The sequence below is a fragment of the Populus alba genome, chromosome 8, assembly GCF_005239225.2.
Source record: "Populus alba chromosome 8, ASM523922v2, whole genome shotgun sequence".
Classification (NCBI taxonomy): domain Eukaryota; kingdom Viridiplantae; phylum Streptophyta; class Magnoliopsida; order Malpighiales; family Salicaceae; genus Populus; species Populus alba.
In genome coordinates this window covers 13,202,380-13,229,789 of record NC_133291.1, presented here as the reverse complement: position 1 = coordinate 13,229,789, position 27,410 = coordinate 13,202,380, and the positions used below count along the sequence as shown (strand labels likewise).

General features: G+C 34.5%; 1 protein-coding gene across 9 annotated transcripts; it reads left to right on the top strand.

Moving 5' to 3' along the window:
• The first annotated feature begins 377 nt into the window (after window positions 1-377).
• LOC118037876 (alpha-glucan water dikinase, chloroplastic) lies at window positions 378-17,906 on the top strand. 9 transcript variants are annotated; one of them, XM_035044040.2, is made up of 34 exons: window positions 378-511; window positions 674-989; window positions 1,143-1,184; window positions 1,281-1,390; window positions 1,508-1,586; window positions 1,698-1,789; window positions 1,888-2,044; window positions 2,747-2,971; window positions 3,142-3,504; window positions 3,607-3,714; window positions 3,863-3,958; window positions 4,050-4,190; window positions 4,285-4,373; window positions 10,057-10,191; window positions 10,387-10,549; window positions 10,647-10,736; window positions 10,833-11,018; window positions 12,252-12,314; window positions 12,392-12,454; window positions 12,554-12,613; window positions 12,698-12,850; window positions 12,990-13,073; window positions 13,204-13,380; window positions 13,468-13,574; window positions 13,778-13,991; window positions 14,068-14,171; window positions 14,275-14,410; window positions 14,553-14,678; window positions 15,366-15,473; window positions 15,899-15,997; window positions 16,469-16,642; window positions 16,746-16,838; window positions 17,046-17,161; window positions 17,500-17,906. In XM_035044040.2, the coding sequence occupies exons 2-34, from the start codon at window positions 735-737 to the stop codon at window positions 17,702-17,704; spliced, it is 4,413 nt and encodes a 1,470-aa protein (XP_034899931.1). In that variant the 5' UTR covers window positions 378-511; window positions 674-734; the 3' UTR covers window positions 17,705-17,906. The 9 variants fall into 9 exon arrangements, with proteins under 9 accessions (XP_034899931.1, XP_034899916.1, XP_034899936.1 ...); XM_035044025.2 differs by having other exon boundaries at window positions 1,140-1,184; XM_073411098.1 differs by having other exon boundaries at window positions 393-511; window positions 869-989.
• Window positions 17,907-27,410: the final 9,504 nt, after the last annotated feature.

Sequence of the window (27,410 nt, the reverse complement as noted above, 5' to 3'; positions counted from 1 at the left end):
CTTGAGAAAAATAAAATCATTTTTCATTATTTCCAGTTATTTAAAATTTACTAGACTTACACTTTTTTATTTATAAATTCACAGATCAGTCTGCATGGTAATTTATTAAAACAATTATTTTTTATAATTAAATAAATGAGAACTAGAGAATAAATAAAAAATCATAATATTGGGAATATAAAATGGTAAATATTGAAAATGGCAATGTAAACAAGGGGCAATCAAATCTTTTTTTTAAGTAGAAATATCAAAAGCCAGCAGTGGTCATGGTCCCACGGACCCCACGCTTCTCTCCTCCTATCTCGAGCTTTTAAGAAACGTGGACGCACAAGAAATGGCCACGCAATCAATGATGTGTTGAAATTGCCATATCGCTCGCATGGTCTGCAATGCACTGAATCACTGGAAGGATCTTAAACGCTCGCTGCTCTCTCCTTGCCTCCAAAAAAATTTCCTTACAAAAGCACAGTCTGAAATCTCTCCTCCTTTCCTTTAATTCAGTTAATTCCAGGTAATTTCATCTCTGCATCTCTTCGTTTTCGAATCTGTTTGAGAAAATTGGAAATGTGCTCAACTGTTTGCATATAAATGATGAATATAATTTTGAATTCTACTGCTTAGCTTAAAGCAATCTCTTTTCGTCTTAATTTTTTGATTTTTCACTTACATTTAGGGTTTATTAGAATCCTTGAAGGTTAATAAGAGGTTCAAATTTGAAGGAATAATATAAGAGTATGAGTAATAGCAACATTTGGCATCATAAATTATTCCACTGCCAGAGTTTGCTTCGTCCAGCGAGTTTAGAGCATCAAAGCAAGCTCGATTCTTCTGGAATATTTGCAAAATATTTTTTTAAAGCTGCCCGTAGGTCGTCCAGATTTTATGGAAACGATTTGAAACTGAGGAGATCAGAATCAGGCATCGGAGGATCACGCCGCTCTGTTATTTTCACTCCGCGAGCTGTCTTAGCCATGGAGCCCTCTTCTGAGGTAATCTCTTTTAATAATAATAATAAAACTTAACAGCTATTTTGCATTTCTAAATTCAAATTGATTTCGCGTAGGATGAATCTTATGTTATGCACATTAGTTTTTGGTCCTCCGAGTATTGGGAGGTTTTAACAAACCCTTTCCGTGCAGCAGCTTGTAGGAAAATTCAACCTTGATGGAAATATTGAAATGCAGGTATTTATAGTCAACTATGTATGACTGGAGCCAAGTTGTGGTATTTTTGTTGGTTATTGTAGATGTGATACAGATTCCTTTCTTCTAACTGAGCAGGTTTTTGTCAGCAATTCCTCGGCTGCATCCGTCGCACAAATAAATATTCAAGTCACTTATAGTAGTGATTCATTGCTCTTACACTGGGGTGCAATACGTGATAGAAAGGAGTGAGTCCTGTGTACCCGCACTAGGCTATATTTGGGCTATGCTTTGTTTTCAATTCGGTTTATGTCATTGTAGTTTCAGATATCTTTCTTTCTTTTGTTGGTTTTCTAATGTGTCAGAAAGTGGGTGCTTCCTTCTCGTCAACCAAATGGAACCAAAAATTATAAGAACAGAGCCCTCAGATCTCCTTTTATAAAGGTAAGAGTGAACAAGAAAAAAACGAGATTCTTTGCCTTTCATTTGGCCAAAAAAAGTTTTGCTGATCTAAATGATTAATTTTAGCTTGTTTATATTTTGTTTTTTTCCTAGTCTGGTTCCAATTCTTACATCAGCATAGCGATTGATGATCCTGCAATGCAAGCTATAGAGTTTCTTGTAGTTGATGAAGCAAAGAATAAGTGGTGAGCTTCTATAATATTGCTTTTTCTAGCTCCCTGTGTGTTTTATGAGCTCATTACAATGGGATGATTCTTTCTGTTATTTCATCATAATTTGGCAGGTTTAAGAATAATGGCCAGAACTTTCATATCAAGTTACCCATGAGAGAGAAGTTGATAATTCCTAATGTCTCAGTTCCTGAAGAACTTGTACAGATTCAAGCATATCTAAGGTGGGAAAGAAAGGGTAAACAAATGTATACCCTTGAGCAAGAGAAGGCAAGTATTAAGCTGCTGTTTAATTATAAAGACAAACTATCTGTACGGTCAAGCTAAAGTATTTTAATTTTGCATTTTTTTTTTCTCTTTTGTCAGCAAGGAAACACTAGTGACATGGTTTTTTTCTTTGCACATGCAATCCTCCTAAACCCTTTTGATAAGCCCTTTTCAGACAATTTTCTTTGGGTTCTCTATTTCTCTCTCTCTAACTTATTTATGCTTTCTCTTCTCAATTCCTTGTTTCATTATCAGAAATCCATTCGATCCATCACAATGATCTCCCTCTCTTCCTAGCATTTTATGATATTCCTTTAGTAAGAGATCAGGGTGATAATAATTGGCTAGAAACCAAAATTTATATTCTTGAACAGTGTATGACTTGGAGAGGAGCAATTCGTTACAAACTATTAAATAATGAAATGGTGTGTGGAATTATTCCGATCATGTATTTGGTACATTGAAAAAGGTCACTATCCCTTGAAGTGAGGTCTCTGGCTTGAGAAATTAGAGGTTGTCCTGCCTTTAGTGTTTTTTCATAAAGAGTTGGCTGATAAGAGTTGAACTTCTAGCTAATGCTTGCCATCCCAAGACTTCTACCAATGCTCCAAGGAATACCCTTTTCTTGGTTAAAGTTATAATTCTAAGGCTTTAAGGTTTCAAGAATTTTGTCGTACTTTTAATGGATAATTTTTCTTGTGATAGGAGGAATATGAATCTGCTCGCTTTGAGCTATTGGAGGAAGTAGCCAGAGGTACTTCCATTGAGGATCTCCGAGCAAAACTAACAAACAAAAATGATAGATGTGAAATTAAGGAGCCGTCTGTCTCTAAAATAAAAAACAGAATACCGGATGATCTTGTGCAAATACAAGCTTATATCAGATGGGAAAAGGCAGGGAAACCCAATTATTCTCCAGAGCAGCAACTGGTAATTTCCTTACTTTTCTTGGTTGGTTAGTTTCCGTAATGTTTTGTTTTTTGTTTTAGTTGCTTCTGCTAAAGTAAACTGATACATGTCAGTTTCCATTTACAATTTAATGAGACTTACCCTGATTACTTGTATGTGGCACTTGCTGGATAATGTTTGCATGCATATAGAGGGAATTTGAAAAGGCAAGAGAAGAGTTGCAAACTGAACTGTACAAAGGTGTCTCTATCGATGAGATTCAGAAGAAGATTACTAAAGGAGAAATCAAGACTGAGGAGTCAAAGCAACTTCAAAACAAAAGGTATTTTAGCAATGAAAGAATTCAGCGCAAAAAGTGGGACATAATGCAGCTTGTCAACAAACATGCTGCTAAATCTGTAGAGGACAAGGTTTCTAAATCTGCAGAGGGAAAAGCTTCAGTGGAATCAAAAGTCTTGAAGGCTGTTGAGCTTTTTGCTAAGAAAAAGGAAGAACATGATGGTGGTGCTGTGCTGAACAAGAAAATCTTTAAGCTTGCTGATAAGGAACTTTTGGTACAGGATGAGCTAATTATCTTTGTCCCCCTGCTCCATCAATTACAGTTTTTCACTTGATGAAACTTTTCTTAACTTTAAATCTCCTCACACATTGTCAAGGTACTTGTAACCAAGCCTGGTGGTAAGGTGAAGGTTCATTTGGCCACTGATTTGGAACAGCCAGTTACTCTTCACTGGGCTTTATCTAAAAAGGCTGGAGAATGGTTGGTAAGATTCTTTAAACATTAACTTTAGACACATCACTCAAGATGATATAGCCCTTTGGAATCGATATCACTGTCTTCATCTTCTATAATCCGTAGCCAGTTTTTCCATTACATTTTCAGATGTAATGAATGCATGCATGATTTTGCAGGAGCCACCTCCAAATGTGTTGCCTCCTGGTTCAATTTCTCTTCAGGTGGCTGCTGAAACACAGCTTAAAAATGAGTCCACTGAATTTTCTTACCAGGTGAGATGTTAGATTTTTTACGTCTTCCTATGTCCCAAAGGGCTTGGAAATCTAACAATACCTTTCAATTCTACAATGTACCTATTAACAGGTGCAATCTTTTGAAATGGAGATTGAAAAAGATACTTTCATAGGGATGCCATTTGTCCTTTTGTCTAATGGAAGATGGATAAAGAATAATGGCTCAGACTTTTATATTGAATTTGGCAGAGGATCTAAGCATGTCCAAAAGGTTGCCTGCAGTTTCGTATCCCAACAAATATTTCTTTTAGCCTGCTTTTCATCAATTTTTTTTTTTATTTACTAATTGGATTTTCTCGACAAAGGATGCTGGTGATGGCATAGGTACTGCCAAGGCGTTGTTGGATAAAATTGCAAAAATGGAGAGTGAGGCACAGAAGTCTTTCATGCACAGGTCAGTAAAATGTTTATGTATACATATTTTTTCTTGTTGACTGCAAAAACACACCTCACCTATATGGTTGTTACTTGTTATCAATATTACCCTTCATCAATCACTTTCATCAAGTTTACCCTTAACATTAGTGAATTCTTTCAAATTCTACCCTTCCATCCACGTTGCATCCATATTAGTTGACATATTCCATTAAACATCTATGCGGTAAATCTAGAATTATAAAACTCATTAAATCTTGAATGAAATGAGTAAAATTGATAGTAAAAAATTGAAATAAATTAAATTAAAACCTGAAAATTTAATGTTTTTTAAAATACAAAAAAAAAAAAACTAAAATAGAAGGAAAAAACTCTATGGCCTTAGACTTAGTTTACTATTCACCACTACAGTGTAATTACTTTTTACTCCTCCCAAAAAAAAATAATGAACTTGCCTTTGGAGGTAATTTTGTCTTTATACATAGTTTATCAGTTATTACTTCGGTCTTTTTACTTTTTTTGTCTAGTGAAATTACTTAATTACCCTTTAAAATAAAAAAAAAATAATTAATTGCCTTCCACATTCATTTTCGTCTTTTCATTTTTATTAGTACATCAAAATGACATTAGTACCCTTTAAAAGAAAAAACTCATGAAATATTAACCAAAGGCTATTTTGTCGTTTTCGGTTTTTTTTTTTTTGTAATATATATGTTGTCTTAGGGACAATTTAGTCTTTTGATATATATAATATTAAAAAAAAAATTGTTGATGCTTGCTTTGCACGCGTCTGCACATCAATCTTTCTGTTGTTTTTGAGCGGTGTGTGCGAGGCTTCCAATGGTCAAGGACAACCTTTCTTGGTGTGATTGGATTTTTCTCGGTAGCCCCTCCATTCCATGGCAATGCATGTGGCGTTCTGACTTCCGGTTTGGTGCTGATGGACTTTTCTTGTTTCTTTCCTTCTTTACTTTCTCCACCTTAGTTTTTGCACGTGGCACTTTAGAATTCCAAATCAGCCCCTCAATTTTTTTCTTTCAAATTTGATCCCTCTTCTTTTGATTATTATTTTTATTATTTTAGATGGTTTATAGATTTTGATTATTTTTTTAATTTCATCATCTTTTAATTTTTCATCTATCAAATTTGATCTTCATTCTTTTTATTGTTGTTTATTTTGTTTTAGACAGTTTTTAGAATTAATTTGTTTTTACGAATTCATCCTCCTATTTTTTTCTTATGTGATATCCTCATTTTTTTTTCAATTCTTTTTTGCTTTGACAATTTTTTTAAATTTTTTTTTCTTATGATTTCATTCTTTAACATTAAATTGGTTTGAAATTGAACTTCTTGATTAAATCTAGATTCAGGATTTCACGGGATGCGAGTTTAAATGATTAACCCCGATTTAGGAGATTCACATGGGTTTGGTTGATTTTCTTTTTAAGCTAATTTTTTTTTAGTTTCATTCTTCAATATTTATTTATATTTAAAATTTCATCTTCATTCTTTAATCGAATTTGGGGTCAGTTGTGACTCGGTCAAGGCCATGCCGGAAAGAGAATAAGTGAAGGAAAAAGAAAGAGGCAGATTGTCCAATCAGTTTAATTCTTTATGGTTGTCCATTACCTGAGTTGTTGATTTCGCAAGTTAGCATGAGTCAATAAAATGTGTTGCCATCTTTTTATTTCACTCTGTAGATTTTTTTGTGATTTAATCCTTTGAGAGTCCGTGTCATATTTGATCTAGGGTCAGGTAGGAGTTAAAATGATGACGACATTAATTTTTTTTTTTATAACCAGATCGCCATTTGAACAAGGCGACCAATTTGCTTTTGACCTGTTAAGTTGAATAAACCACACCAACATGTTTTCCATTTATTAATGCATATGATGCTCGATTAATTTTAAGTTTTTATCTTCATTTCAAATATTTTATTGCATGCAGAAAAGAAAAAAATTGCGACACTCACTTTTGTTTTAACACAGTCGTTGGATTTTGATCTGGCTCGCAGTGAAACAGCCCCACTCCTAGTTTTTTTCTAAATAAGAATCAATTATTCTTTCTTTTTTATGTTAATTTTCTTAGCTTCTAACTTTAAATTTGTATTTATTTTAAAATATTGGGTCTACAAAATCAGTTTTTCCAAAGTTTTTAGTTTAAATTGAATATTTTTATCTTTACTTTTTTTTTTCCCTATTCTTAAACAATAATAGTCTTTAAATTCTAGAGTTTCCACATGAGTGTTTAATGGATTTTGATAATAAAATTGGATGAAAAGAGGACGAAAGTGTAGAAGTGAAAACTTGAGATAATAGTAAGGGTAAAATAGATGAATGCAAAAAGTGAAGGGCAACATTGGTAGTGAGTCTTTCCGGGGTATTTTTGTAGTTAATCCTTTTCTTTTTTGTGTTTTATCAAAAGAAAATTTTACTCTTCTTGTTGCAACAAACTTTATGAAATGTGCTAGTTATTGTCAGCATAAAGCACTACACCTTTCTAAATGCTCGACATGTTTTGTTATATTGCTTGCATGTGCTGTAAGAACACGCAATCTAGATCAGTGTTCTCTATTTAGACGTGGTGGTGAGTCATTGGTTCATTTTCTTTGTTAAACTCGTAGCTAGAGATTAGCAGTCTCTGTTTCCTTAAGATCAAGTGAAGATGCCAATAATTGTTGCTCAGATTCTTTACAACTGGGAAGCCAATTGAAATTGTAGGAATAAGTAGCATAGAAAGTGTTCATTATTACCTTCTTAGTGCCAAAGAAACAGCCATAAATTTCGGGACATGGAACTTTCCAAGCTTGTTTAGTCTGATCTGTGGTTAGTGGGATGTTTCCTCTGTGTTTGTGCTTCTATTTAATTTTCTAAAGTTTTTTTATCTGTTTCTCTAGTGTCTAAGCCTTTCATTTTCTTTAAATTTTAGTGTAAACCATATTGTTTCACTACAGTTTCCAAAATGTTCCTTCTCAGTCCCTATAAAGTCACAATGTCAGCATTTTGTTTCAATCCTAACCCAGCTGTCCTGGTCCTGTTTGCTAATGGAAACACGCAGATTTCTGATTTTATTTCTTGAACAAGACCGTCATTATTTCAATTTTTTCCAGCCCTTTTCTAGTTTACTTAATAATTGAACTCCACTAAATTGTGTTCTTTGAACATAAGTAAACATTTTTTTTCTGAAGTAAAAGGAATGGTACCAAATTGGATGGAAGGGTTAGGATTGAAATATTAGATATTAAAGCTTTTTAATGGATAGGGCCAGGAGGGGGGGTTTCCAAAATTCGTTAGTGTCAAAAAAAAAAATTGATGGGGGAGCTTCAAAGAGATTGCAGTTCCTCTGAGCTAAAAAATTGCAGTGTTGAGTGTGAGTAACTTGGCAGAAGAGACCTGGTAGTGTTATCAATCTTACCTATAAAGTGCTTAAGTGGAAGTGAAAATAATTAGAATCTATAAGCTTGCCAATCATTAGCGTGCATCAAAGCTTTCAAAGTGACTAAAAGAGTGATGAATATCTTAGAGATATAAGTTGTTGTTATCCATTTTGGGGCCCCACATAAATATATAAATAAATCAGAAAAAAGAGAATAAAGAAAAGAAACACAAAATACAGGAAAAAATTGAAAAAAGTTGGAAAAAAAAAAATATAAGTGGGAAGAACATGAAGAACATCTAGAAATTTGCCAAAGATTGGTTAAGAAGGATCAAAATATCCAAAGTTGAAAAATTTATTGTTCAACTTTGACTAGTGAAGGCCTTATTGACAAGAAAAATTCAATTTGAAAAGAACAATTCAAAATTAGATGTTCAAGAACTCAATTGAAAATTTTCAGGGTTTAATTGCAAGGAAAATTGGCTTTTGAGTTCAATTTAGGCTTTAATTGAAAGGAATTGAAGTCTAGGGGTTGAATTTCAATTTTGAAAAGCTAATTTGGTCAAATTAAGGGCTTAATTGTATAAATATTGAAGTTTGATAGGCAATTTAAGACTTGATTGAAGAAATTCAAAACCAAGGACTAAACTATAAAAGGTGCAAGACTTCAAAGACTAAAATAGGAAAAATCAGGGGGGCAAATTGAAAACAATTAAAAGTTTGATGATCAGTTGAAGGTTATTTTTCATAAATCGGGAATCAAGGACCGAATTGGAAAAGATGCTGAACTTTGAGGCTGACAATTGAGTTTGGCAGGGGTTACATTGCATGAAATTTTAGTTGGGAGGCAATTACGGGTGCAATTAAAAGAAATTGGAAGAATAAAGATTATATTGAAATTTGTCAAATCTCAAATTAAAAACCCTAATTTTTAGAGTTTAACCTAAACGATGTGTCACTCAGATTTAATGAAAGGATTAAATGAATGATAACTGTGTTGACTGATAGCTATCAACCCCTGAAGGTTGTAAAAGAAAATTATTTTTTTTTGGTTCAGTGGTGGTTTTAGGTATGTTTTGACTGATAGCTGTGGCTGTGGTTGTAAAACGTTCTTCAACATATATGCTTTACAGTGCCTTTTATTTCAAATGATGCTAAACAGCCCCCGAAGCTTCATTTTATACCTTCTACCTTCGTTATAAGGCTTTGAAAACTCTGATGAGGCATTATCCAATACTTGTTAAAAAGATTGCAGTGAAAGGATCGCAGATGCTTACAATTTTTAGTTATGAAATAATAAATCTGTTCGATATAATTATTATCAAAGTGATTATGTGAAGACGCTGCATGCACTACTGGCATATTAAAAAAAAACAATATTGTCTCTAACAATAGATTTTTTTATATAATATTTAGAACTGCTATCATGTTTTTTCAATTTTGATTATTAGCAACTCTTAAGGGAATTTATTTGGTCTCTCCGTACTATTATGGAACGGGATTAACACATAAAGGAGTAGGAATAAAGCTGGGCTATATGCACTTCGAATTTTTTAAAGTAAACAAAAAAATACAATGTTATTTTGTCTTTCAAAGCAATAAAGGGCTTCCATCCCATAAAGCATGCCACCCTTGCCCTTTTTATTGATATTTAATGTCTTATAAGTTGAATCACATTCCACGCCATCAACTTAAGCAATGGAACACAATGCTCCTTTCACCTTGTTGACCTTTGAAATTAACTTGCTTTGCTAAATGCTCAGTCTATGGCATGCAACAGCTACCCGTATAGATTATAGAATGAAAACTTGTAGAAGAAATGTGAATGATCAAAATGTGAATGATCTCTAAACTTTTGCTTCTTAGATCTTAGCTTGCATCATATTAATATCAAAGGAGAAGAAAAATGAAAGTGACAATGCCTCATTGTTTTTGTTTTTCAAAAATTTGTAGTTCCATGAAACTTAATGTGTCTTTTTTTTTCCCGTAATTTCTTTTGTGATGGTGCCTTGCTAATTAGGTGATAATGAAGAAACAGCCATGAAACCCTGTTTGTTCCCACCTTCCCTGTTTTTCTCCTTACTTGCACAATAAGTGAACACTGGGTTAGTGGACTTAAGCATCCATAAGAAAGTCTCTTATTTAGCTTTTTATTCATGGAGGTATTGAAATTTTGATATATTTGATTAATGCACTAGGAGTTCTGAATCCAGTTTGTTGCTGCATAACTTCACTGATTTGACATGTGAGCTTATATCTACCCTTCTAAGATAATTTTGTTTGTTGTTCTGGTAGTAATAAGTTATACTTCTCCTTCATTTTGTTAGATTCAATATTGCGGCAGACTTGATGGATCAAGCCAAGGATGCTGGGGAATTGGGTCTTGCTGGGATCTTTGTTTGGATGCGCTTTATGGCCACAAGGCAGCTCATATGGAATAAAAACTACAACATCAAACCACGGTAAAACATTTGATAAATGAGTATTATGAAAAACTATTTTATCTAATGAGCGTCAGAGCTTTTTGATATGAAATTTTTCACGTTCATTCCTCTCAAAAATGGACTTCAAAAGCGACTAACCCAACCCAGCTACACTTTTCATTGCTCTCTGAAAGGAATGACAAATTATTTCTTATTAGTCGCTTACCTGTGCAGTGAAATCAGTAAAGCTCAGGATAGGCTTACAAACTTGGTTCAGGATATTTATGCAAACAATCCACAGCATCGGGAGCTCTTGAGAATGATTATGTCCACTGTTGGTAGAGGAGGTGAAGGGGATGTGGGACAACGTATTCGGGATGAAATCCTAGTGATACAGGTCTATAGTGGATCTTTCTTTCTTTGCTTTCTCTATATATTTCCTTAGCATGTGAGTTCATTGTAAGACTGATTAGCTAACTATTTGTTGATTCTAGAGAAACAATGATTGCAAAGGTGGAATGATGGAGGAATGGCATCAGAAGTTGCATAATAACACCAGTCCTGATGATGTTATAATCTGCCAGGTGGTGGAAATGTGAATTTGATATACACTTTTAGTGATTTCAATTTTTTTTATATATATATATATATATATATATATATATTACTTCTTCTTTCAGGCATTAATTGATTACATTAAAAGCGACTTCAACACCAGCGTGTACTGGAAAACTTTGAATGATAATGGAATAACAAAAGAAAGACTTTTAAGTTATGATCGTGCCATCCATTCTGAACCAAATTTCAGGAGAGATCAAAGGGATGGTCTCTTGCATGATCTTGGAAACTATATGAGGACTTTGAAGGTGAGTTGTCCAAGTCATTAATATCAAAGCTTCATGTGTAGTTCACTTAGAACATAAAGACTGCACTTGATTTGTTATCAATGTCTTACTGATTTTCATGTGCAATCATTGTTTGCTACATATTTTTCTTGGTTGGGTGCTTCTTACAGATAATGGTTTTCAATCAAGTGCTAAACACGATATGATTTATGTCCTGGTCAATTTAAGAATTTTTTAAGCGTGTGGGATAATCAAATGGTGTGGATTGTATGAGCCTATGTATGGAAGTTGATATATTGTTTGAGATCACCTAGGAGGTGTTGGTCGGCTAGCCATACTCTATGGTAGTTAATGTTGGTTAATAAAGAAGCAGCATCTTGATAAGATTAGCATGAGATAAGGTATTTAGAACTTTATATTGTTTGTGATCGTCTGTGAAGTGTTGGTGGGCCATCCATGATCTACAGTAGTTATAGTTGGGTGGTGAAGAAGCAACATCTTGGTAAGATTAGCATGAGACAAGGATGTTGAGATATATCTATACTAACATAATAAAGGACCATATATGAAATGTATACATCCTTTGGAAATGCAAAAGGTGGCACCAATTCAAGACAGGTGGAGGGGAGCTCCATGGTTTAAATAATGCCTGTTACCTATTGTAAACCCATTACACTATGGCAATGCACCCTATCTTGTTGCTTCTGTTTTGACTTGCTAAATAATGACCAATTTCTCTTTCAAACCCTCGGCACCTCCTATGGAAGAATTGCACCCTGTTTAGTTTTTGGTTCTCCTATCTCTATGAATTTGACTGTTAATGCATGACACGTGCACATGCGCAACCAGTTGTTGGTTGAGATTAGAAGCCAGATTGTAGAGGGACGAATTGGTGGCTGCTTCACTTAATTGAGATGGGAAATTTGCCGAGGAAGGCACTAGAAATGCGGAAACAAATGAAACAAGCTGAAGGAATACTAGATGATTATTTCAAAGAATTGTTATGCTGGTTTTAAAGCAGTGTACAGGAAGTTTAGATAATAAGAAACTAAATGGAGGATATGGATCTAAGTAGCCAACACCAAGTTGATTGTAGCTGATCATATATGTGTTAGTGATAAGAATTCTCTATTTTGTTTATGAGTCTATTAAGCTGTAAACTATTTGCTTTTGATGTTAAGTGAACTTCCTTTGACTCCCACCCTTGGCTTCAATATTTTGATATCGATCTAATTTTTTTTATTTTGAATTTAGGCAGTTCATTCAGGTGCAGATCTTGACTCTGCTATTGGAAATTGTATGGGCTACAGATCTGAGGTAATGCCACTTGCTGAAGTTGCTGCACAAAGTTTTCTGTCCTTGGGTTTGATAATACTTTTCTCTTCCCTCCTCAGGGTCAAGGCTTCATGGTTGGAGTGCAAACAAATCCCGTTCCAGGCTTGCCATCTGGTTTCCCAGTAATGTTTTCAACTTCATTTTGAATTTTCAATCTAGATGTCATCTATACATGATAGAATGCTAAAATCAGCTGTGTATGTTCTGTATCTTTCAAACAGGAATTGCTTAAATTTCTACTAGAACACGTTGAAGATAAGAATGTAGAAGCACTTCTTGAGGTAATAGAAAATTAGATGCCAGAAGTTGTAATTACCATTTGCGCTTGTACTTCAACCTTGGCCCTTTTGTTTATTTTAATACAGGGTTTGCTAGAGGCTCGTCAGGAGCTTAGAACTCTTCTATTTAAGTCCAATGATCGTCTTAAGGATCTTTTATTTTTGGATATTGCACTTGACTCCACTGTTAGGACAGTTATTGAACGGGGTTATGAGGAATTAAACAATGCTAGACCAGAGGTAAATCTTACTTGTCAACAATTACTTTTGGCTATATGCTATGTTCACTTTGTGTTATTCTTAACAAACTTTTATCCAATTTTTTCTCTACATGCTGCTTTAGTTTCATTCTGTAATTTATATATCTTCTTGATAGCAGAAAATTATGTACTTCATCACTTTGGTTCTTGAAAATCTCGCACTTTCATCAGATGATAATGAAGATCTTATTTACTGCTTGAAGGTAAAATTTGACTTTGGTACTCTCAAATATGTGTTTTGACTTGCCTGTAAGAAAAAATATGGTATTGTAATTATTTAGATAAATGGAAACATTCCACTATCGTTTGAACTTCCTTTTATTGCATATGCAGGGATGGAAACATGCACTAAGTATGTCAAATAGCAAAAGTGACCACTGGGCGTTATTTTCAAAATCAGTCCTTGACAGAACTCACCTTGCCCTTGCTAGCAAAGCAGAATGGTACCAGAATGTTTTGCAACCATCAGCTGAGTATCTTGGATCATTGCTTGGAGTGGACCAGTGGGCTGTATGTTTCAATTGTCTGAAAGTGAAAACCTTTTTCCTCCATATTCTAGATTATTTGTTTACCCACTCTCATTATGACTTATTTCAGCTGAACATATTCACTGAAGAAATCATCCGTGCTGGATCAGCTGCAGCATTATCTACACTTCTTAATCGACTTGATCCAATTCTTCGGCAGACTGCTCATCTTGGAAGGTTAGCATGTTATTTGTGCTAGTGTCTATGCAACTAGCTCCTGTTTGATCACTAGGAAATTAGGGATTTTAATATTAATGACTGGTAAAGGAAATTTCCAATCCATTCAAGTATCGTACATCTGAACAGTAAACATAGGAAAATAAATACGTAGCAGTACCAGACTGTAGCTCTGAAATGCTATTGTGGTTGTCCTGGAACAGCTGGCAGGTTATTAGCCCAGTTGAAGCTGTTGGATATGTTGTTGCTGTGGATGAGTTGCTCACTGTGCAGAATAAAACTTACAAGCTCCCAACAATCTTAGTTGCAAAACGAGTAAAAGGAGAAGAAGAAATTCCGGATGGTACAGTTGCTGTGCTGACACCCGATATGCCTGATGTGCTATCTCATGTTTCTGTGCGAGCAAGAAACAGCAAGGCAAGCATCTGTTAGTTTGAATTTATGTCCAATTCTTTGCTGGGTAATGTTTAGAGGAGAACATTGTCAATGGCAGGTTTGCTTTGCTACATGCTTTGATCCTGATATTCTGGCCGACCTTAAAGCATATGAAGGGAAATTGTTGCATCTGAAACCGACTTTGGCAGATATAGCATATAGGTTATCCTATTGTTCCATGGCTTGCTTACCCATTGTTGCTCACAATCTGCACTGTTTCACAACTATTGTACTGAACTTTGTTTTTACCAATGATGAATCACAGTGAACTAAAGGAGGGCAAGCTAGCAGATTCAAGTTCAACTAACTTGAAAGAAGTCAGTCCTTCACCTATAAAGTTGGTCAGAAAGCAGTTCAGCAGCAGATATGCCATATCTTCTGAGGAGTTTAGCAGTGAAATGGTTAGGCTTACAAAATGGGATATAATCTATGTTTAATGAACTGCTTTATTTTTCTCATTCTAGAAATCAATACCAGGTCCCAATGGTCGTTTGAACTGTACATTTCTGGGTTAGTGAAATATTTATGAGGATTCTTTTATAGGTTGGTGCCAAATCACGCAACATCTCATATTTGAAAGGAAAAGTGCCGTCTTGGATTGGGATTCCTACATCAGTTGCTTTACCATTTGGAGTTTTTGAGAAGGTTCTAAATGAAGATTTGAATTGGGTAATTGCAATTTCTAAATTTCATTGTCTTTTGCTAGCAGTTTTCTATGTCTAAATCGACCCGACTAGCTGGCTCAGTTCAGATGTTGATTGCAAGATGGGGTGAACACCATTTTTGTTGTTTAATGGATGCATGCCAGATAATGTAGAAATTCAATAGGAGGGCTTAAAATTTTAAGAACCAACTTGCAAATGAATTATTTTTTGACAAAATGGAATTTGAACAAGGCAAATGCCTGACCTGAGAGTAATGAGAGGACATTTGTATGATGCACATCCACAAACCATCCACCCGTTAATGTTGTGCTAGGTGTCAAGATTGGTTAATGAGAGTAATGAGAGTAATGAGAGGACATTTGTATGATGCTACTGTATTTTTCTTGAAAGTCTTGATGTGGAAGAAAACAGTTACTTCTTTTGTCCTTCTTTGATATCTTTGGCAAATAGTAAGATATTGTTGGATGTGCAATATGAACTCATTACTAAAATTAATTATTATCAATATCTAAATGAGGATGACTTGAAGTTACTCAATGGTCAGCAGCAATTTAGTTTTTGTCAGCTTCAGAAGGTATCTGATTTCTGGCATGCACTCCTGGGTCCTGGGATCTAGCACTTTCCCTGGTAGATGTCATTGTTTAGAAATTTTCCACCTGACTCTCTGTCTCCCCCTCCCGTTAACTTGCAGGAAGTGGCCAATAAGTTGCAACTGTTGAAGAAAAACTTGGCAGAAGAGTCTAGTGCTCTTGGTCAGATTCGCCATACAGTTTTACAGCTGGCTGCACCACCACAGTTGGTATGCTCTTTGTACTAATGATGCCCAAAATTTATTTCAGTCAACATAAATAGATATATTTATATCTCCAGCAGAGGATATCAATCATAAACGAATATATATCCCCCTTGTTTCCATCCCCCCTTGACTATCAATCAATCACAAGTTAGGCAACATACATGCAGGCATTTCCAGATCTATATATGGGTCTTAAATCCTTAACTTTGGTTGTAAAATCCTGGCGATGGGAATATCCTTTTCATTATTTTGGTACACTTTACATTTGTTTATGGCAAATCAATTGTTTTATTAGAAGCAAAGAGGTACATATACATGGAAGTGACATGATTGGCCATGACTTTCTGGTGAACCAGTAAATTTAAATGTTGTATCAATGATCGTTACTTAAATTTAAATGTCATCATTAAGGCTAGAGTAAATTTTAGGTCCAAGAGCTGAAGACCAAGATGCAAAGTTCTGGGATGCCATGGCCTGGTGACGAAGGTGAACGAAGATGGGAGCAAGCATGGATGGCTATAAAGAAGGTAGACTGCTTTCCTTTGCTGGAAAAGACCATTTTGATTTCCAGATAATTTTGTCAATGTCTTGCTCTGTTCTTCCTAGAAGAACTCTCACATCCTTATGATGGTTTGTGGTTGACTCATATAATTCTGTTCCATCAACTCTCTTCGTGATTTTATGACAAGTGGGCATATTGTGATTTCTTATAAGCCTACCTTGGAGAGAACTAGGTCTTTGATTGTATAACTGGAATAGTATCTCCTGCTTGCTTGTTGTAGATGTTGACAGGTACCCCTTTCCTAAATGTTTGATGGTCCCCTAATTTTATCCGTGTTCAAACATGGCATGCGTGTGCTATATTTTGATCACTGTGAATGCTTGCCTGTAACTGTGCCTTGCAGTGTTTCTTCCAATTCTTGTCAAGCTTATTTAATTATGTTGACTATTTTATTTCTCTGTTCATGGCATTGATCTATTACATAATTCCTTGTCAGGTCTGGGCTTCAAAATGGAATGAAAGGGCATACTTCAGCACAAGAAAAGTAAAGTTAGACCATGATTATCTATGCATGGCTGTCCTAGTTCAGGAAGTAATAGATGCTGATTATGCATTTGTTATTCATACAACCAATCCATCTTCGGGGGATTCATCTGAGATATATGCTGAGGTATTGTATTTTTGGTTCACTGTTTGCTTTTTCCCTCTGGAAATTCTTTCACTTTAGGTGGAAGAAGCAAAAGGCATTGATTTAGTGCTCCCTCTTGATATAGGTGGTGAAGGGACTTGGAGAAACTCTAGTTGGAGCTTATCCTGGCCGTGCATTGAGTTTTATCTGCAAGAAAAATGATTTAAACACTCCTCTGGTAAGCACCTTTCATATATTTTCTTTAGGTTGTTTGAACTTTAAAGTGGACATGGAGGACTTGCAAATTCAAGTACACTAATTGCTTGTATTGTTGCTTCCAGAACTGGATCTATGCTATAGATGATGATATCCACGGTGCTAATAAAGCACCCTAGTTTTTCTTGTTATGTTTACCGTTTGCACTTACAACTTTGACATGCTGCAGGTGTTGGGTTACCCGAGCAAACCCATCGGGCTCTTTATAAAACGTTCTATTATCTTCCGATCTGACTCCAATGGTGAAGATCTAGAAGGTTATGCCGGTGCAGGCCTTTATGATAGGTATAATAATCAGAAAACTCTGAGAGGGTGGATATACAATGAGTTTAACAGGGAAGAAGGGACGGTGGATAGCCGGAGATTGATAATATCAAATCAGCACTTGAAATTTCTGCAGAAATAGCTTAATCTGTTTCAAAACATGAGTGGCAGGAAGTCTGGTAGAATTTAGCTGCAATCATATGAACCGGATACCCTTGATGGGCTTAAAACCTTTTGATAGGCTAGATGCTCAATGTAGCCCAGAAATAAATAAACCTACGTGAAAACTAAATCATACTGAAAGGATTGCATTATTATTATCATTATTATTTGCTCATCAGTAGTTCACTATTTTGCAGTGTGCCAATGGATGAAGAAGAGAAGGTTGTGCTCGACTATTCATCCGATCCATTGATCACTGATGAAAACTTTCGACGAACAATCCTCTCTAGCATCGCTCGTGCAGGAAGTGCAATTGAAGAGCTGTATGGATCTCCTCAAGACATTGAAGGTGTAATACGTGATGGTAAGGTCTATGTAGTTCAGACAAGACCCCAGGTGTGATCTTCTCTTTAGTTTTTCAGAATTGGATTGTGCTAGTCGGAATTGTATAAAATAGAAAAACCACAGGGAAATGAAGAAAGGGGAAAATATATGAATAATCAAGAAATGAAAAGAACAATAAATTCAAACTACAGCATTGAGTATAGTCAAGCTTCTGTTGACTGCAATGATATGTACACTGTCATTTACCTGCTTAATAAAACCACTGATGTGTATTTATTAGAAGTGTTCTGGCTCCCAGTTGAAACATCATATGCTACTGCAGTTCGATGCATCATGCGGAATGCAACTGCAATGTAAAGAAACGTTATGTGCCAGAAACCTAATAAATCAGTGTTATTAAACCTGGCTTAGCTGACCAGATCAGTAAGTGCTGGATAGATTGACACAATAAGCTCTTGCTACTTAAAATTGCAATGTGGATTATTTGTTACTCGTCAAATAAAAAATTTAGAACGTACACTGCTGATTGATTGGCTTGCTTGGGTATAAAATCTTAGATTGAAGGGGGTGGAAAGAAAGTACTGAATGAGTGCGTGTTGGATACATTTAAATTCCAATAGGCATAAGCAATTTTAATAAGCATAAGCAATGTGTTAATTATAAACAATGGGTTAATTCAAATTTATCCAAATCATTTAAAAACTCAAAACAATGTTGTTTAAAGTTTTTTTTTTTTTTAATAAAACAATATATAGTTTTTTTTTTTTAAAAAAAAAAAAAACCATTCATTTATTTAAAGTAAACTTGAGTGCAAACAAGATTTTAACAAGATAACTTGAATTTTACAGGTTTAACTTTTTTTTAAACTAGCCCTGATCAAATCCCAAATTAACCGGGTTTATGAGTCGAGACCAAGATTTAAAAACAATGGTTCAAATGGATGCCTAAACATGGAGCAGGAAACTATTGTTCAAATAGAAATGGGCTTTTAATGGGCCGGATTCTGGTCATCGGCAAATGGTAATTACAGCATCATCTTTAGTGGGTTTAATCTGGATCCCGTGGTTATAAAAGGCTTCTTGTCTGTTCATGAGCTGCTTTATTGAAATGGCATTATAATGCTTAATCATTCAACCCTGCAATGCTTATGGCTGGACCCTTGCAAGCAACTGTGGCATCTCCCATTTATGCATGCAGGATCTGAGAAGAATGGCCATCAATATAATTAAGAAGCAATGATGCAAGCTAGATTCTGTTTTCACGTCACAAATGACTGGCCTCGAATGATAAAAACTACATGTGCATAGCACGCAAGGTGGAAAATCAATCAAAACACATGGATTTGAATAATCATCATGTGTCTTCCCGGCAGCAAGCAGTTCCCCCTCAGCTGTACTTTGTTCGAGCAACATCATCATGCTGCACATGGCCATTTAATAAGGATCGAGAAATGGACCATGAAAACGATGCCGTAAGCATGCTACAAATCAACAGAGCACGAGTTGGTAGCAAATTTAAACATGCCACCCACCCTCCCAAATCATAGTTTAGGCATATATATAGCAATTTGGAGCAAAAGGGGAGGTCAGCGACGTATGCATTTCAATGGCTGCCTGCCTCTTTGGAAACCCTGTTGTGATTTTAGCTATAGGAAAGCTGACCATGCCCCTGGGACAAAATTAATGATCGCTGGCATTGCTGTTCCATGCTTGGAGACTTTTGCCATCTTCTTTTTTCACCTTTCAAGAACCTTTAGTGTTTAAATATTCGACGTACACCCACATTTAGAGAAAATACCATTAAATGAATCATATCTTATAGCCCTGGTGTGTCTAAAAATTACAGTCGCAGGGGGAGGGGGGCGGATGCTAGGAGTTTTGACGTTTGAAAAAGGATAATGTCCAGTGGCTCTGAATTCATCATTACCATAACCATTCTTTAGCATGATTCTATTCCATCTCTTCTTTACAAATGGGTCCAGGTGGAGTTCTCTTTATTTTCTTTGACCTTTTAACACTGTTCAAAAGCGAGATGCTTTGATGCTATTCTTCTGTAAAAGATACTGCAACATGCTCTACATGAATGTCTTATCAATTTTTTTTTGCTGTTTTGAACACAGCTTTCTCTTTGTAAGATCATGCACGACAGTTTGTGTTGTTCTTGCTTTCTAAAGTTTTAGTAATCAAGTAAAGCATTGTATACAGTAGTTATCATTTTAATCTAATTTTTTTTTAAAAAAAAAAAAAAAAAAAAAACACGTTAAAAGACAACATTCTTATTTGATAATTTGAATATTGAAACCGGCCAAAGTGGCTGACCAAAATTAGCGGCCAGTCTGATTAAGTCAATGAACTACAACAATGTTAATGATTACAAAGAACAGACTTGTCTTCCTTTGAGAGAGAATTGAATGTGAAGACCAGCAGAGCCCACTCGATGTGGTATTACATTTCATATCAGCTCATCTTTTTCGAGGTTTCTAGAGAATAAATCCACTATCCAGTTCTAAAAAGCTTGCCTTTGTTTCTTTGTGGGGTTTATCGTTCCATCAACGTGAATTGGACTTGGCCAGGCTTTCTCTAAGCCATTATATAATAATGCCATGTCTTGGTCAACCTGTTTTGAAAAAGAAACAATTCAATGTAATAGAAGAGATTTTAAACTATAATTTGTATTAATTTTTAATATATATTTTTTAAAATGAAAATTTTTTTAGACTTCAAAATTTATACAAATTTATATTACTTTGTGCAATTTTAATTAGATTTTAATTGGAAAAGAGAACGAGGATCTCAAGATATGATTTATATAATTATCTAACACACAAAGGAAATGAAAAGCACTTTCAAGAGATTTTAAGCCGAAAATAAAAGACCTTTGAACTTGAAACTCTAACAGGGGGTAATTAGATTCGAACTCGTGACCGTTTGATTATTAAAACTTTTGATACTAAGTCAAAGAATCATCTCAACTCAATAACTTAAATTATTATGAGAAATCTAAATATATGATTTGTATTACTCTTTAAAACACTTCTTCAAGTGAAAACATTTTAAACTTGAATTTGAATAAATTCATGCTACATTGTACTTAATTTTTTATAAAATAAATAAAGATAGTGAGATTCGAATTCATGACCATTTGATCATAAGATTTTAATATTATATCAAAGAATTAATTTAACCTAAAAGCTTAAATATAAATTCTAAATCTATCCTCAATTTAATCCTGTTTGTTAGATAGGGTTATTGATTAATATTTGTTATTGTTAGTGCTCAAGATTTATTATTTAGTTCTAGAATTATGATTTGGGATTAAATAATTGCTTACGGGGGTTTGTTTAGAGTTAAAATTAGGATTATTTCATGGTTTGATTTTTTTTTTTTTTATCAAAGTTGAGGTTTCCAATTATATCTTTATTAAAATTATATTTTTTTATCATGTTCTAGTTTGTGAAGCTGTGCTAATTTATTTTAAAAAAATCGCACAACAGACAAGAAAGATTATTTAGGTGTCATATTTAACTCATTATAGGAGATACTGAGAATTAACGAGAAGGAGGGCGCTATTGGCGAGGAGAAAAGGAAACGTTTCTTTTAATCCTCCAATTTCTTATTTTGATACCATGAATGAATCTTGGATTGGAATGAATCTCATTTTCCTTCCATGGAAGGACACAACCTGCCTATAAGGGCTGATCATCAAGGGATGCACACGTGTGTAGTGCAGGGGACCGGTTCTGCCGACAAAAAAACTCCGGTGACAACCGCATTAAAATCAAGGAAAATGAAATATGACCTATTACGAATACCTTGATGTGACCTTTCATGGCATTCGACTCATCGTTTTATAAAAAAAAATTAATTATTTTCATTTCATGGCATTCGACTCTACGTAATCTATGATGGAAAGGTTAATTAATTACTAATTGCATGCTTAATTACACAAGAAATTAACTTAGGCTCTACGAATACCACAATAACCTTATACTTTGAACCTTTCTTTCCTGGCTCGACATTTTCCTAAAGAAACTCACAGGTGAGTGACCTAAAGGAGGCAACAAACGACGACTGGCTTCTATAAATCCCAGGTCGATGAACAGTCAAAGTAGCAACTCTTCCTAAATTTCCTCAATCTGTGTTGTTTATTTTCATCTTTTTGGCATCACAACTCCAGCCTTTTCGTCTCTCAGAATGATCAAAGAAGGAAAACACTGAATTCCCTAGCTATTTGTAGATTCTATCAGAAAGCAGCTCGTCTCTCTCTATTATCCACGCAGGCTATATAGACAGTAAAATGAAAGGAAAGTTGATTGTGAATTCGGGACAAGAGCAAATGTCAAGGCAGAAAAAAGAAAAAGGTGACGAGAGCAGTACTGGCATGTGCAACTGGACTTTTTAGCAGTCTTTTCTATTATATTATGTAAAATCACTCGCATTAAAATTTCGTTGCCATGCAAATTAACATCATGCTTGGAAAAAAATTAAAAAAAAAAGTTAAATGTTGATTAAGGGATAAAGTATTGATTAGAGGACGTTTATTCTGTTCACGGCCATGACTGAACGTTTTAAAATTAAAGTGTTAATTCTTCTCTCTTTATTATTATTATTATTATTTTTTTGACATTGAAAAAAGTTTAAGGTCTCCGCTTACGAACATAATTGAGTGTTTTAAAATGCTTTTCCATGTCTTCTTTTATGTATTTCCACTAGACAGTTAAATTATATTGACTATTAGATTTATAAGTTTTATCAAAGAACGAAATTTTTTATTGGTATTTATACTAACAATTAATATGCAATTATTTGATCAACGGGATCACAAAAGGAAAGCATCTATCAAAAAAATGCTCGTAGGTTTTCTAGTTTGTCTGTAAATCCTTCATTAATAAATTTACTCATAGCTTTGCAAATGGAAAATAGATGTAAAAAAATTACCATCTTCATTCCATCGGTAATTCTCTTGGTACTATTTAGCATATCACCGACAGGAGAATCATATGTTATTTCGTTGGTGAGTTAACTGTTGCAGTGATATTTGCAGTCATTTTTTTTCAACTATCTGGAATATATCGACGGACTAATTTTGTTGATGAGTTAACGGTAGCAATGACATTTGCTATAATTCTTTTCCAACTCTTTGAAATATACCGACGAAATAAGTTTGTCGGTAACCCTGTCAGTAATAATTTAAAAATATTTTAAAAATATATATATTAAACAAAAAAATAAAAAAAATTAAATTTATATAAAATTCAAATATTTAAAAATAAATTATCTTAATATAAATATCAAATATTTATTACAACATTAAACATTTGTACGTTCAAATACAGTAAAACTAAAATAAAGGTGGCGCTCAAGCAGGAGGAGGAGATTGGTCGTTCTCGGGACCATAGAGCCAATAAAAGGGTCTACATGTACAATCCATCTGTAATCTCATCTCCATTATCACTCAGCAGAGTTCTTCATAATCCGCGAAGAATCGTTTATATTTTTCATTGGGATGGGTTGTACGTTCTTGTACTCCTTCATCTAAAAAGGTCATGAACTCCAAAGATTGAGTGCTTGAGATTGATTGCAAGCATTCAATGGTTGAAATACTACGGGTTATCCGCAAATTCTCAGTCGTAGTGTTAGAGAGTATGTATACCTAATTTTTATCAGGTCCATCGAACGATCTTATCTCCAACTAAAAATCTAAATCGATATCTCAGTAGGTTGAAGGATAGTCCCCGTATATCTCCTTCAACAAGCTGTTATATGTCTCCTGGAAATAAAAAAATAAAGTCATCAAATTCAAGTGAATAATAACTTTTAAAAAAATGGTTGAAAACCAACATATCACAAAGTGTTGAGCTCGGTTATCCATGAATTATTGCACCTTTTTTTTTGCGGTTATCACTTTAAAGGTGTGTTTTCACAAAAAGCTATATTAGACTTGGCTCACTTTCAAAAACCGTAGCTTGCAAGATAAAATCTTACTATCCACTCTTAATGTGAAACGAGCATAATGGACCACTAGTGTGCATGGTAACGAAATCATGAATTTTCCATCTTCGATCCCCCATACCAGACTATGATCGTCGCGTGAAATACGCAAATGTCATGTGCTGAATGTATTCTACCCATATAGTCTATGAGATGTATAATGGCCTGAAATCCTTCCAAATCACCTTGTCATTCCAGCCAAGTAGATCGCTTTCTTTCGCATATTTTTTGGATTTCTTTTGCGCCTCATACCAAAAATCATGCAACCTATATAGTACAATTGAATTATCTCTAAGTAAATGACAAATAAAATTTTAATATTTGGAATAAAAAAATTATCCTAATTTCGATGTTACCTAGTTGCAGCGTGATTCTCCCAAACCCTCCTCGCAACATTATCATTAGCTCTATCACATTCAAATTTTTCCTTGTAGTAAAACTTATATAAAAAAAAAATTCAGTAATTTCAATAAAGTAAATGAATTAACATAATAAAAATTAAGTTAATACTAACCTTAAACCTTGAAAACCATACATCACCTTATGGTTTCCATTCAGGATATTCGGAAATCTGACTCCATTAAAACAATTAAATTTTCATTGACGATTTAAATGTTGATGTTATTAATCGAGCAGCCTCAATGTTTGTAAACCTGAAATTGGATAAATTTAATGAAATATTATTTTTTTCAAAAATTATTAAACATGTCATTATGAAAGCAAAACTAACTTATATCGAAAGGTCATCCTTTCATTGCATCTCATACTTGCAAGTAAATGATCCTGCGATGAAGGGACTCCCCCTCTACGTTGTGGCATCACACTCAATGAGACAACATTATGAATCGATGCTTGTGCCTCAAGTGCCTCTTTCTTGTCGGCACCTAATGACTCATGGTTCTCATTATCGTTGTTAAAAGAACTTGCAGTGATAAGTCCTCACAATGTCCAATTGATTTTCCCCTAGGCAATTGCACAAATTTATTGAAAAAATATAAACAATTTCTATTTAAAAAAAAAAAAAAAGAAATTAGCAGCACCACCCCTACACGAGAAGCTACCCCAAAACTTTAATCCTACAAATAGACAACATATATATGCCACAAACCATTTGATTTTATTCAATTTCTACCAATAATTTTGAATAATTTAGTTTGATAGAAAATTCTCATTTTCTACGTGATAATATTTTTAATCCTAAATTTACAAGAATTTATTTTAAATGGAATACATAAAATATAATAATTAAAATTACTCCCACACATTTAATTAAATATTAACAACAAAATTAAATAAAAATAATAACTAAAATTCAACAAAATAATGAAATAATTATTTCAAAAACAATTACAATTCAACACAATTATTTCTAAGTGGTAATACTTTGATCCTAAATTCACAAAAAAATTATTCTAAATAGAATACAATACAAAATAATAATTAAAATAAAATTGAACAACAAATTTGAAAAAAAACTAAAATTCAAAAAAATAATAAAAAATTATTTCAATAACAACTAAAATTCAACACAACTATTAATTCATAAAATTATTAAGAACAAAAACAAAGACAAAAAAAATAATGCTAAAAAAATAATGGATACGGAATGAAAAATTCTTACCGTAATGGCATGCTTAATTTTAAAGTAGTCTTTCTTACTAAAGAAACTTCATTGATATCATCAACATGATTATAAAAATGCACACCGTCTATCCTCCTAGTTGAGTGATGTTTTTTTCCTTGCAAAGCTTCTCTTAACTGATATATTGGTGTTCAATAAATAGTCGGACTTGATTGAAGAGTTGTTGATGCTCTGATAGAGTAGTTATGTCAGCCGATATAAGAGGTCCATGAAACGTTTAATCTCAAGAGTATCATGATCGTCTATCATTAATGGTGATTAGGGATGTCAAAAACCAATTCTAAATGAACTATTGATGGCTTTTTTATTAGTTTCCCATAAGCAACACCAATGATGATACCCTAAAAAATTCAAGTAGCTTAGGAGCAAGGCTTATATGTTGAATAATTAGTTAATCTCTTGATTCTAGCAATCTAATCTATTTTTCCTAGCCAAGGTGCCTGGTAAGTTATGGTGACCAATGACTGGTACTTGTAAAAAGTCTTATTTGGTAGATTTGAGAACCCTCAAATACTTAAGTATCTTTTTAGAGAAAGAGTGAAATGATATTTTAGAGAGAGATGTTCTAAAAATATGTATGCATTAAATAATAGAGATAATAAATGTAAACACCCAAAGGAATATATATATATATATATATATATAGAGAGAGAGAGAGAGATGATGATGAATGCAGTTTTCGTTGCCGATGCGGAAATCGGCAACGACGCAGTTTTCGCTGCCGATTCTGGATTTGCCTGTTACGCAGCCTTCACTACCGCTACAGAAATTGGCAGCAACACAGTTTTTAGCTGTCCATTTCTTGATCGACAGCGACGCAGTTTCTGCTGTTGATTTCTGGCAGCGGCGCAGTTTTCGCTGCCGAGGCAGAAGTCGACAGCGATGCAGTTTTCGCTGCCGATTTCTCAATCAACAGTAACGCAAAGCTGGGAGGGAGGGGTAAAACCGGTTTTAAATCAACCAAAACAAGGATAAGAACACACCTAAACCAACCCCCAAACAACCCATTTCTTTTGATGGGGAGTATAAATACAAGGAGAAGAGAAAGAATGATCCATCTTATTCCCAAACCAGCAGCTGCATGCCATTCTTCCTTCCTCTTTTACAGCAGAAACTTAAATCAAACCAGTAGAGAATGCTTTGTGAACTTGTGAGGGAGAGATGAGACCTTGAGAGAGGAGTGGACAGCTGCATAGAGGAGAGGAAAAAGAGAGTTGGAAAACGTTGAGAGGAAGAAGAAAGAGGGGAACCAGCAGGAGAAGAGAAAAGAATAGTGTCAAACCTTCCTCAAACTTAGTTAAATTCAGAAGGTATGAGTCATGAAACTCCTTTCCTCTTCCCCTTAAGATCAAAAACGAAAATGAAGAAGAAAAATCCTAAGAAAAATTGATCTAAGACCTAAGCCAGCTATGAAGTAAACTGAAATTAACTAGGAGAACTAGCAAACAGAAGTGAAATAAAGTCAATTTCAGAACATCTAACAAATCATGGTAGAGGGCTGGCTTTAACTATGAGGTAGGCTAGCATACATGTGTGTGTGTGTTCTGCTGGGGTAAAAAAATGTGTTCTGTTGTGATGTTGTTGCTAAAATTAATGTGTTCTGCTGTGATGTTGTTGTGCTGAAATTAATGTGTTCTGCTGTGATGATGTTGTGCTGAAATTAATGTGCCCTGCTGGAATTTATTGAAAGATTATATGCTGTAATTGATGGTTTTCCATGTGTGTGTTCTGCTGGAATTTTGTTGAAGAATTATGTGCTGAAATTGATGGTTCCGATTTGTGTCTTGTGCAGCGAAATTCTGTTTCGCTGTCGAAAACCGAACCTCCTGCAGCGAATTAATATTCACTGCCAATTTGTGTGTTGTGCAGCAAAACTCTGTTTTGCTGCCGAAACTGAACCTCCTGCAGCGAATTAATATTCGCTGCCGAGTTGTGCGTTGTGCAGCGAAACTGTGGCACCAACAGCGATGCAGTTTTCGCTGCCGAACTAGCTTCCAGCAGCGAAACAGTTGTCGCTGCTGAACTAGCAGCCTGCGGCAAACCAGTTCTCGCTGCCGAATTGGGAGCCCGCAGTGAACCAGTTTTCGCTGCCGATTTCTACAATAAGCCTCCTAGGCAGGAATGACTTAAA

Bases quoted from the DNA above. Each gene is read 5' to 3' on its own strand.
- LOC118037876 (XM_035044025.2), top strand. From the start codon at position 735: ATGAGTAATAGCAACATTTGGCATCATAAATTATTCCACTGCCAGAGT. The intron at 14,172-14,274 runs GTTATCCTATTG...GATGAATCACAG, and splicing joins TTGGCAGATATAGCATATAG to TGAACTAAAGGAGGGCAAGC. The intron at 14,679-15,365 runs GTAATTGCAATT...GTTAACTTGCAG, and splicing joins TAAATGAAGATTTGAATTGG to GAAGTGGCCAATAAGTTGCA.